At 34.7% G+C, this 12,971-nt stretch overlaps 1 protein-coding gene across 4 annotated transcripts in view; it reads left to right on the top strand.

The window, feature by feature from the left end:
• PCLO (piccolo presynaptic cytomatrix protein) overlaps window positions 1-12,971 on the top strand; it is a 378,876-nt gene that overhangs the window by 344,942 nt on the left and 20,963 nt on the right. For 2 of the 4 annotated variants that reach the window (XM_063448187.1, XM_063448184.1), the window contains 6 exons: window positions 705-776; window positions 1,067-1,247; window positions 2,268-2,462; window positions 4,473-4,652; window positions 9,541-9,679; window positions 10,282-10,349. In XM_063448187.1, coding sequence (XP_063304257.1) covers window positions 705-776; window positions 1,067-1,247; window positions 2,268-2,462; window positions 4,473-4,652; window positions 9,541-9,679; window positions 10,282-10,349 — 835 coding nt within the window. The remainder of the gene's footprint in view (window positions 1-704; window positions 777-1,066; window positions 1,248-2,267; window positions 2,463-4,472; window positions 4,653-9,540; window positions 9,680-10,281; window positions 10,350-12,971) is intronic. The other 2 variants (XM_063448188.1, XM_063448185.1) reach the window with 2 other exon arrangements.

Here is a 12,971-nt window from a genome sequence, read left to right as displayed (position 1 = left end):
CGAAAACACTGCATATACTGACTTTAAGCACCATGACCACTTCAAATCCCTGTAGAGGTCATGGTGCAATTATTTAACTCAAAATATAAATAAAATATATAATGCTTTCTGCATGTTTTTAAATATGTTTTGTTTCTTTTTATTTTACAAACAAACAGATATGAATACTTGTGATTTAGCCTTTATCATATCAAATTTGAATAAATAGGAGTATGAGTCACTAGCGTTATGCTTTCTCAAAAAATGACCATCAAAACCCTTTGTTTTTGTTTAAGTTAGTCTGTTAGTGTGTTTGGATGTTTAATAAAACTGAAAAGTGGTTAGACAAATAGAAAAGAGAAAGAAAATAAATAGAAAGTTATTTATATATATATATATATATATATATATATATATGTGATATAGATAAAGGAAAGGGAAATTAATTATACATATGATGATTTGGTATTTGATAACCTCTACTGTGACTATACAAAGTATGAAAAGACAAACACCACTTTCTGATGTAAAAAAAAAACACCTTTTTTTTATATGAATGGTGACCGTAGTGCATGTGACCCAGACACTCCTACTGATCATGTAATGCCGTGAGATTACATTAATTAGTATCCTACCAGTTTTCAATTTATCATTTATGTGGCAATGAGAATTTATTATATGACACGTGTAGATGTGTGTGAATTCTGTTTTGAATTATCATTTAGCTAAAGAAGAAGACACTAGAAGTTACGGTATGGGACTATGATAGATTCTCTTCTAATGACTTTCTTGGTGAGGTAAGAACTATGATCACATAAACACTATGTATAATCTGTCTGTCTGTCTGACTGACTGTCTGTCTGTATACCTACTATTCATTAACCCTTACATTACTCTAACATGCACACTACCCTAAACCTTAACCACTATACAATCATAACACTAATCCTAGTCCAAACCCTAGCAATAACCCTAACTTAAATTTTCCTTTAGCTCATTATGAGATGATTGTCAACAAACCACACATGATAGATTGATAAAGAAATATCTTTGTTTGCTGCATCTCATATATAGATTTTATTTGTAGGTATTAATAGATTTATCAAATCCCTCATCGCTTGACAACGTGCCACGCTGGTACCCATTGAAGGAACAAAGTGAAAGTATTGACCATGCAAAACCTCACTCTAGTCAAAGCAGTCAGCAAGTACCAAAGCCTTCAGTCATTAAAAGCAGGAGTCACGGAATATTCCCAGATCCCTCTAAAGGTACTAAATTTATAATCACTGGAAACAATGTCCAAATACTTAGCATTGTTAAAATGAATACTATGTTTTGTAGTTTGTTTATTTTTTCCTTAAGAGTTAAACTGGTAAGTTTTTTCATTTTTTTATTTCTCTAATGCTCCTTTGCAAAAACAGTTATAAAATATAATTATTATCAAAAAGAGTCCTGAAGTTCAGCTGCCAAAACCTTTAAAATCAAATGTTGCAATGGAAAGTGTCAGCTCTATGAGGAGTGTGGGCGGAGCCTAACCCAGCACCGAGGGACATCAGCGCTGGATTCAAGTAAGTCACTGAAGGGGTTTTAACAGCAACATGGGATGGGGGATGGGAGGAAGGGGGGCACTGCAGGATTCTGCAGTGCCAGGAAAATGGATATGTTTTCCTGGCACTGGAGAGTCCCTTTAAGTCAAAACCTAAAATGTGCTTGCTCATTTTTGGGAAAAAAGAGTTATTGTAAATTGTTACATTTTATTTTGGATACTTTGGGCTCTGGATAATAGGGGGGCTTATACACCAGTGTAAGTAAGAAAAAAAAAAGCTATGCTGCATTTCATAGTATGCCTCATGGTTTTTGCACATAACTTCTCATTGTTTTTTTTCTGGTGTAAGCTAGGGTGTTGAGCTAATGTCATTTCAGGATGAGACTTTGTGGAAGAGGTGAGTTGCAGCAAAAATTAGGAAAATAATGTTACCATAACCTCTACTAAAGCTTATAGGAAATAAACTAAACATTTTTATAATATGTCAGAGAGTGTCCATCAGTTTCATCACCCTAACCTGATATAATGGTTAGAAGATAAAAAAAAAATGTGATGTAGACCACACAATTTAATAGAGGAGCCTGCAAAATCACTTCCTCTTTTTGCTGGGGCGAAGGAAAGGAAATACTGAATAGTGATCCATTCCTAATCCATCTTTCCCTATGCAGAAATGAACTCATGATGTCAAACAGATTGTTGTATATTATTAATTGGTGACCATTATACATTTTTCCATCTTTAGATATGCAGGTACCCACCATAGAAAAATCACATAGCAGCCCTGGTAGCTCTAAATCATCCTCTGAAGGACACCTTCGCTCCCATGGACCATCTCGCAGCCAAAGTAAAACCAGTGTCACTCAGACCCATCTTGAAGATGCGGGAGCAGCCATCGCTGCTGCTGAGGCAGCTGTTCAACAACTTCGTCTTCAACCAAGTAAAAGACGCAAATAAATTCCTCAGCATGGCAGCTTAATGTTCATCTGTTGCCTTTTCCTGCTGTTTTCCCTGTTGACCTTATTTGTTGTCACTATTTGTTCACCTTGTTAAATGTCCTTTATTGTGAAAATTTGTCCTCGTTCAATATATGTTACCCAACTTTCGTTTACTGGATTTTAATGAAACTGGCTGTTTCCTCATTGGTCCATTGTGTCATCAAACTGTTTTTGCACATTGTCCAGAATGCCCCATGATGTAAATCATTCTTTCAAGTCTTGTAAATCAACCTTTAGTGTAATTTTCATTTTTTTCATAAACATTGCATCATAAATGAACATAATTTCAGAAAATATATTTCTCTTCTTCATACACCTCAGGTTATTCAAGTTATTTTTTCTCTCACTTCCATTTATATAATTTTTCTCCCATTAGTATTTTAACGTTTCAGTTCAGTGTTAATGATTAATATTGTTTAATGTGCATATATGTAAAGCCAGTCGAGATTGGTCATATGACAGATGAGTCGCATTTTTGTAAGAGCAATTCACCTTAATATTGCTGTCATTGTGAGCAACAGTTTCATATCAATGCACGCTCATATATACATCATTCACATATAAAAAAAATATTAAAGTGTATTTTTTTTCCAAGAGCATATACATTCTGTGAAAGGAAGTGTTTTGGTAGCAAAATTGACAATCAGACATGGGATATCTTGCTATTTGTAACACACAGACAAACATCACACAATCACACAAAAAATGATACATGTTAGAAAATATGTAAACAGTTGCAAAACGTTCCAGAGAGCCTGCTTGTCACCTACTTATAAAATAATACTGTATTTGCTTTTCACATCAAGGTCTTATTAAGTGACATAAAAATACAAGCTCATTACCCAATATCTGGATTGAGAAATGCTGCAGACTGGTGAGATATATGCTCTACATTTTAATGAGGATTTCTAATTAGTACCTAACTTTTCATTTGAATTTTGATGATTCTATGGTTTGAGCATATTAAAATAGTTACTTTTAATTAGTATAATACTTATTAAATGATAAGGTTTTGTAGTTGTACTATTCCAGCAAACAATGGTATTTTGAATAGTTTCTAAATCTATTAATACTACTTGTCTAGTGTAAGAGACCTTTCAAAAGTCTTTAAAGATAAAAAAACATGTATTCAAAAACTTTGAAGACAATGATAGACTCAAAAACATATGTTGGACTTGCAGTCACAAGCTGTCTTGATTAATCTTGATTAATCTTGATTAATCAATTCTCATAAAATAGATCCCCGGCCTTTAGACATTTGAAGGCACCGTATGGTTTTACATAGAGCCTTTCAGTGTTCTACCAGGTGTGCTGTAGATGTAAATTATGTTAATACATAAATAGTCTATAAATTATTTTTAAAAAATATATATTTAATATAAAAATCTACATAATGGTAAAAGAAGAATTGGCAGAATTATTATCCCTGGAATGTTATGGGATACTTTTCTGAAAATCCACTCCAGACCTAGTAAGCTATGAAAAACTAATATTTATCGAAGTTTGTTTGTACTTGCTTTGAGTGTTTTATAGTTTTCCAAACTAATAAAATAGTAATCGTCCTTTCTGACATTTCAACCAGAGTTAATAAACACTTTTTTAAAAAAACATTTTAAAACATTTTTACACTTGCAATGTGTTTGGAAGTGACACCCTGTAGATTGGTGTTTATGAAAATGTGAACCTTCCAATTAAGATAATTGTGTTTGTCATAGAGATTTTGTACTGCATGTCTTCTCACAGGAATAAAACCATAGTGGGAAACATTATATAAACCAATAAAAAGAAACAGCCAGTTTTAACGCCCTATAATGCTGTGCATGTGGTGTCTCTTTGATGTGAAAAACACTACTCTCAGTACAAAAAAACACTTTGTTTGCATGAATAACATTTAAGCTGGTTCCATCTGAGGATACATACTCTGGGTTTCCATTTCACCCACACTGCCACAGCAGCACATAAAAGCGGTCAGTCTAATCATGCCAGGAATCAACATAGACACAGCATAGCAGGAGTCCTCCCAATTCAAAGAACTCAGTCTGACAATCTGCCTCCACCAGCCAATGACAGCAAAGACCAAAGTCAGCTTGCACTCAAGAAGGTGATGTCCGATGGATCAGTCAAGACTGAAGGTGAGGAAAGAAATTGTACCGAGGCTCGTTTAAATTGTAGAATAACTGAACATTATATCTTATCGCTATGATATAGCAAAAGTATATCTTTTAAAATTATTATGGGTTTATTTTATGATGACCTTGTGATTGGTTATCTCATATATATTATACGAAGAAAAACAAGCACTAACATGTAAAACAAGGCAAATGTAACAATATTGCTCAATGTGTAAATAAATTGTGTAAATACAATGTAATTGAATTGTATGTATGTATATCAGATGTAAAGGAAAAATAGATATAAAAAAATGAAAATGGATAAATTAGCATGCGTTTATTCATCAAAATGTGTCGCCTTCAGTAAAGAGTGCAAATTATAATTATCTTGATGCCCTAAATGGATGTATATATCAAAAAGGTATGAAGCTGTTTTTTTTTTTTTACAAAGATGTATCATTAGTATCCAGTAGATGTTGGGTTGCATGTCACTGTGGCATGGATTGAAATAAATGTTTGTAATGCTAATTGTAAAAAAATAGTGTTGAATTTAAAAAAAATTCTGAACTGTAATTCTCAACTCGACTAAATGATGGATGTCAAGGACATTGCAATTTTAGAGCTAGGAATTGAGCTTGACAATTCCATCTTTGAAAATCGCACATGCAAAAAAAATATATATATATATATATATATATATATATATATATATATATATATATATATATTTAAAGTTGTCTGCCCTGCACTTAATATAATTTAAAGTTTATATTGTAAACAACATTTCTGAATACTTTTATGACAATTAAAGAATGAAATGCATCTGGTCTAAATGTAAGTTGGTGTTTTTATTCTACAATGAATGTGCACATAAACTTGCAGTCTTTTAAATATTGGTTAATTATTATGGTTTAGTTATAGGTCATGGTTATCATGGCCAATATAGAAAGTTTACTGTAATGTCATATTGATATGATATTTATTACAGCTGTGTTAAATTTGGCTACATACTTAGCTGTGACTCAAAGACTCACTGCTTAACATCTATATCCTCTCTATTTCCATACATTACTGCTTCTCTTTTTTATATGAACACCTATACAGTACTTTGATTCTTACAGGAAGAATATCTAAAATGTTAATGTAAATTTGGTAAATACGGATTTTTTAGAAAGTCATTACATTACTCTGTCTTACTCTGAAATGGAACCTGCACCATATATATGTAGTATTACATGTTTAGATTTCCTGGTAAAAGAAGTAAAAATAAACACTCCATAAACAATCTTACTCACCCAAGGATGTCATGATATCCAGTGAACGCTGGTCCATAGTGGCGGGTTGGGGGTTGGGAAACCCCCGCGGTTGTTACAAAACAAAAAATAAATTAATCATTTGACATTGCAAAGGATGCTAATAATTGTGTTAGAAAAAAAACCAAAACACGTGTCTGTCATGATTATATGATGACTGGAGATGCACCTGGTTTTCAACAGAGCATGGTATCTTATGAGATTAAATGGGTAGATCCCAACAAGTTAGGGGGAAAGTCCCTCACCATCTTTAAACTTCACCAGTCACCACTGACGTTATCATAGCTAAAACACCAAAACAGGAACAGAATAAACTGGCAATCAGTCTTATAACTTGTGTAAACAATGAAAATATATTTCTTTTTTAAATTACAAAATACAAAATAGCTAATGTTGCAAACATAGAGAATGACAAATCAAAAATATATTGTACGTTAGTCCAGAAATATTACTGCAGCAAAGGATGAGAATGTGTATGTTTTTAACCCAGAATTCCAAAAACATGTATTTCAAATATTAAGTTATTTTGGCATTTTCTAAAATGTAAAATATTGAATTAAATTATTCTGTGAGTGGAATTCAGAATAAAAAAATCAAAAAGAACGCAGTACTTATTTGGTTCGTGATTTGGGTATATTTTGCCCCAGAGTTCAAGAATTTAACCAATTGGCCCAAATTCAGATTAAATGCAGGTTAAACTAAAACAATCTCGAAGTATAGTAATTACTATGCCTATATATGGCATATTCACCATTTTTTTTATTTATTTACGTAGTATATAAGGGTTAATAAATATATAATGCTTTGATTTCATGTAAAGAAAAACAAATATCTTTTTGTAATTCACAAGGAAATTGTACATTAGGGAGTAATTAATGAGTAATGTGTTACAAAATATAGTCACTTCGCCACTTTTGGATATAGGGTTCATTAAACTATTTTATGAAAAAAAAATACAACTAGCTATTTCTAAGTAGATTTTTTAGAATACTTTACAAATGGAGGAATCTTACCAAATGAAATGTTCAGTACATAAGCAAATTGATGTATTGAATACCTAAAACTTCAATGTATCATAATGTTGAGCATAAACAGATAATTGTGAACTAAATTATAATGGTAAAATAAAATGTATTTCATGTGAGTACACAAAGGGATGTGATGCCTAGTGTAAAAGTAGGGATCTACGTGATATAAATCTCCTAGCTGCATATATGAAAGCTAAAAAATATTATGTTTAAGAGTAAACATCCTGGTACTGGTATTTTTTTTTACAATTAAGTAGCTCTTTTTTAAAATGACTTTGTTAAGTTTGCTTAGGGTAATTTACGTCTAACCTTTTTCTTTAAATTTCAACATTGAAATAAAAGTAGAAAACGTCTTCCACTTTCACCCATCATTTTAAAAATGTAACACTTTATTTTCCTTAGTGAATGTAGAGCCAACAATACGGTAAAACAGTATATACCCAGCTATATATATTATTTGCGGAAAACTGTAAACGCAATGCAATTCTATAAAGTATGAATAAAATGTTATATATTCCACTCTTTATATACTGCTATACTTTAATTCGTTTCAGGTACTAATTGATCTCACCAAGTGATTACATTGTTTACTGTTCTGTCTTTAATTTTCTAAATTTAATTTTAATATAAATATATATATTGGAAACCTTTTCTATGCAAAGTATGCATACAATGAAAAGTCTTTATGCGGGTATGGGAAAATGGCAGATCCCCAGATGTCATTGAACTGTTAAATGGCAAATCATTATGGTAGTTACACCACTACAACATCTTAGATCTACTGTGTGTCTACCACTGGCTTTAGGCATAATTGATTATTAATAAACTTGGTCATTGAGCAACCATGCTACTTTAATGAATATAGATACATCATCTCTTTTGTTTACTTCAAGTAATTATACTGGCCAGTATATATTTCCCTTTATTATGGTATTGATTTGAAGGCAAGTGATTCACACATATGCTATAACAGCTGACAACAACCAAGATAGATAGATAAATAGATAGATAGATAGATAGATAGATAGATAGACTATACAGTAGGACTGATATGTTTACTTTAAAGAAAATATCTTGAATCTAATTTTTTTTCTCATTTTTCAAATTATTAATATATTAACGCAGTAGCTCAAAAATGTAATAATTGTATTTAGAAAAATGTTCCTCTTTTAAACAAACAGTAGGTATATAATCTCATTTTCATAATTTCAAATTTTAGCATCAGTCAAAACATTGTTTTTGTTCTACTTATTAACTATCTCAAAACATAACTCCATAACTTAAAATAGGTAAAATATTACAGTAGAGGTAACTTTTATTTTTTTATTGGTGTCTATGAAGCCTATTCATCAAAATCATATCTGCTTGACTTGTGCATTGCCTTCAGCATTTTATTAACTTATTGGTTTCTGGCTGATTTGTGTTTCTGGCTCTTTTTTTTATTATTATTATAAGCAGCTGATCTGCGATGTCGTGATGCCCTCAACAATTTTGTAAACACCAATTCTTACAGCAATTTATATTTTGCCATTGGACAATTTTTCAAAGGCAAAACACAACTCTGGCAAAATGCTAAAGTTGTACTTAAAGGAATATTATAGACATTAAAACAACATTAACTTAATGAAGTTGTTTGGGTGAATAGGTCATGCAGCTGAAGTCTTACAGCTTATTTAAAGTACTTTTGTTTTTGTCCATTCAGTCCTAGCCACACCTCCCATGACTGTGATTCACACGCAGTCTGCATGGAAAATGGTTTTATTTTCAATCAGATGTTAACATGCTTTAGAAGTTTTTATCTCCTGCTTTGTAAATTGAACTTCAATCACACACAGGATTAAATAGAATGTTTAATAAAGATACTTAAAATATTAGAGCTCTCTTTAAGTGTTTAGAATGGCTACCCAAGTCACATGCAGGGAGGTGTGACTATTGCTGTGTAAACAAAGTGATTTAAGTCCCAAATGGCAGAGAATTGCACAGTGAGACTGCAGGGGCATGATTTATACACCAAAACAACTTTATTAAGCTAAAGTTATTATGGTGCCTATAGTGTCACTTTAACAGGAAAGTAACTAAACATTCTCTCAACCATGCATATTTTCTCACATTCTTTGATGTAGAGAAAGAAGAGAGTAATGCTAGGATATGTGATAAACCTTCCCTTCGGAAAGATAATGCAAATTTTCTTTCTATGTAAAAATGGCTGATCTGCACTAAAGATATTACTGATGACAGAAGCATGTCCAGGAGCATTTATTTCTGAGTTTCTGCATGTGGCACTCTTCTCAAATCTTGCACGCAGGATGTATGCATACTTGGTTGCAACACATTTTGATGAATAAATCAGATTTTTTTTATATAATAAGCATGTGAATGTAACGTGGATCGATACACAGACATTTCCCCATGCTTTCATGATTTGATGAATAGACGTAAAAAAGAAGTATTTTTCTATACTGCGTTAAGAATAAGTAAATAAAAAATATAGTGATAATATTTTAAAATAATACGCTCAAATGTTATATTAGCACCATTAAATTATAATTTTAAAATATTCCTTTACAGCAAGAACAACAGCCCACAAGTCTGCTGAATCGACAGTCTCTACAGCATCTTCAGTCAGTAGTTTTGGCAGCGGATACAGTATGGAGAGTAATGGTAGCAATACGACGGGAGACAATGGTTTGTTTCCAGTTCCCAGAATGTAAGTAACACTGCCGATACAATACAACAATGCTATAAGATTCACGGCTTCTTTACATTTTTGCATTTTATATACTTTTTAAGTTGTATATATATATATATATATATATATGAGGAGGGGCCACTTGGAGATGTCCCTAGGTGAAATGTAAACACTGCCTTTTCTCTGCAAAGGCAGTGTTTGCATAAAAATGCCTGAAGGCAATGGTTTTACTCACCAGAACAACTATAATAAGCTGTAGTTCTTCTGGTGACTATAGTGTCCCTTTCTTATTACATACATTACCCTTTAAACTGTCAAAATTAAGCAAGTGTTTGAAGAGATACAGATTTCATGCTGTACTCTTACTTTTCTTGAGTGGAATTCAATTTTACATTGACCAGTGTTTCCCAAATCAGTCCTATAGACCCACCAACAGTCCAAGTTTTGTCAGTATCTTCATTGGAATAAAACCGGGAAATACATAAATCCTGGATTGTTTGTGGTCCATTAGGACTTATAATTTATTGTTGTTTTCTCAGAGTTTGTATAATTTTGACTATTAATTGTAATAAATTGTATGGTTAAACACTGTTGTAAAAACACTTATTTATGTTTATCAGAGGAAAGATGAACCAAAATGGACAAGATCTAATAACACAACCTGGAATGACACTTGTAGATGGAGAAGGTAAGAACATTATTTTATACTTTTCATTAGCAAATTAGTATGTTATGATGAAAAGCATGTAATAGGTGCAGAATATTCACTAATATATAAACTCTATGAATCACACACAATATATATATATATATATATATATATATATATATATATATATATATATATATACAGAACAAAACAGACCTTCACAGCTTGATGTAGAGTTCTAAAGAAGGATATTATGGCAGTGAACAGAGTGCTGAGGTGGGCTACAAAATTAATAAAAGGATTGGAACATTTTAGCTATGAAGACAGATTAACACATTTAAACCTCTTTAGTTTAGAAAAACATTGTCTCAGAGGGGATATGAAAACATTATACAAATATATCTGGTTCCAATACAAACCATTGTGTGGAAATCTATTCACAAACACGGCTACGCATAGGACATGAAGTCATAAGTTTAGACTGGAAGAAATAAGGTTTAGCTTAAGGCAAATGAGAGGTTTTTTTTTCACCGAAGAGCAATAAGGATGTGGAATTCTCTTCCTGAAGAAGTGGTTTTATCAAAGTGTGTACAAATGTGAAAACAGCAACTATATGGCTATATTTTTTTAAACTGTAGGGTAATAGCTTCTTGATCCAAGAATAAATCTGACTGCCTTTCTGGGTGGTCAAGAATGAACCTTTTTCCTAGTTTGTTGCAAAATTGGAAGTGCTTTAAAATTTATTTTTTGCCTTCTTTTGGATCAACAGCAAAAAAACAAATGTGAGGAAGGTTGAACTTGATGACCACATGTCTCTTTTCAGCCTATATAACTGTGTAACTATGAGATAAGCATAATGTTAGTGGTCTTCTATCTACATTGATACATTCATATAATGTTGTTTATTTAACATACAAATAAGGCATGCAGGGGGGCGTGGCTAGCTGAGCAAGCAACCAGACGTGCTGATGTGGAGCTCCTGTAGGCCCCACCAACAAACACATTATTTAGCCACAAAGAGTGGTCCTGAAAGACCCACAAAGAATACCTGCACAAAGCAGAACCCCCACAGAGAGCAATGGGGAGGAAAAACCGCAAACTGACCCACTCGAGCGGCTCTAAACAGCCCGACATCCGCGCGTCCTTCAACAGGCCGCAACAACTAACGCAGACCAAGATGGCGCCCGAGCAGGCCCGAGACTCCAGCTACTCTGATGAATCCCCGGAGGAAGATGACCGCAGACCTTCGCTGACCCCAAACCGGGTATATGCGAGGGAAGATTCAGACTCAGATACCTCACCCTCCACTAAAGGGGACATAAAAAAACTGCTGGTCGACCTGCGGGAGGTCTGGAAGGCCGACCTGGCGGGAGTGAGGTCTGAAGTGGCGGGCATAACCACGCGGATCAGTGCGGTGGAAAAGAGGGAAGAGAAGAGAGATCTAGAGACAGAAGGAGTGAAAGCCCAAATGGAAGCCATGTCCCAGCAACTCTCTAGACTCACCCGCACGGTCACCTCGCTGGAAGCGAGGCACCGCAAGAAAAACGTTAGGATACGCGGTGTCCCAGAGAGTGTGGGCACAGAGGCCATACTAGGCTTTGCCAACCTGGTTGCGGAAACACTGGGAGTGCGACCCACAACAGGAGCCTCACCCGTTACGGCGGCATTCCGTATTAGAAAGGCCCCGACGGCACCGGCTGATGCCTCAAGGGACGTCATAGCAGTGACACGGGACATTTCCACAAAAAGTGCGATCCTGGCCCGCTCCAGGAACAACCCTACCACCATGGTGCAAGGCAACCCAATCCGGATCTACGATGACCTACCTTTCACGGTGCTACTGGAGAGACGGAGGTTCCTACCTGTAACAAGGGAGCTCCGCGACAAGGGAATACGCTACAGGTGGGGCGCATCAGGCACCCTTATAGTACAACAAGAAGATGTGATACTCACTTTATCAGCGAATGAGGATCCAGCTGCATTTCTAAAGGCGCTCCATCTGCCGACGCAAGTCTCCCCTACAGGGAAGGTAAACGCAAGCCTCACGCCCGACGGACCCAGCCGGGCAAGAAAACTGACCATCGACGCCGACCAAGCGCAGCGCAAGATGAGAACTGTACACCCACCGAAGAGCGGGACATGAGGCGGTAAGCGGGACTTCTAATGCCCCAGGGGACCTGCAAAACACTCACGCTGCCCCCTGACCAGGTTTTAACCCGTCTCTCACTCCACAGCCTAACCGAGACTCTCCCTACAGCTGCGAACTGTCAGCATGATAACACTCTCGTAATTTTTAATTTTAATTTTTATTATATATTATATACCCTTTACTTTATATAATATACCATTTCTCATACAAGTTACCTTTTCCGAGCCAACTACTTTCCTAATTCTCGATGTGGAAGGGGGAGCAATTCCTTAATCTATGGATAACTGGCCGAATGGACATTATATTGGACAGCAGTCTTTGTGTCGAGTTTACGTTCCGGCTACCTGCTAATTTGACTCTGAGATACAAGCGGGCACCAATTGGTCTTAGAGCAAATATGGGATTACACTAACCTGCCTAGCTCTAGACATGATAATATCCGGTCTGGTTCCTTTTGTGGTCACCATAGAGGGCTTCTTGCCATTTGCACTCATGTTTAGTTTGTGGGAAGT

Source organism: Pelobates fuscus, chromosome 3 (assembly GCF_036172605.1).
Source record: "Pelobates fuscus isolate aPelFus1 chromosome 3, aPelFus1.pri, whole genome shotgun sequence".
Taxonomy (NCBI): Eukaryota; Metazoa; Chordata; class Amphibia; order Anura; family Pelobatidae; genus Pelobates; species Pelobates fuscus.
Note: the sequence above shows the minus strand (reverse complement) of the source record. Positions and strands in the feature narration are given on the sequence as shown.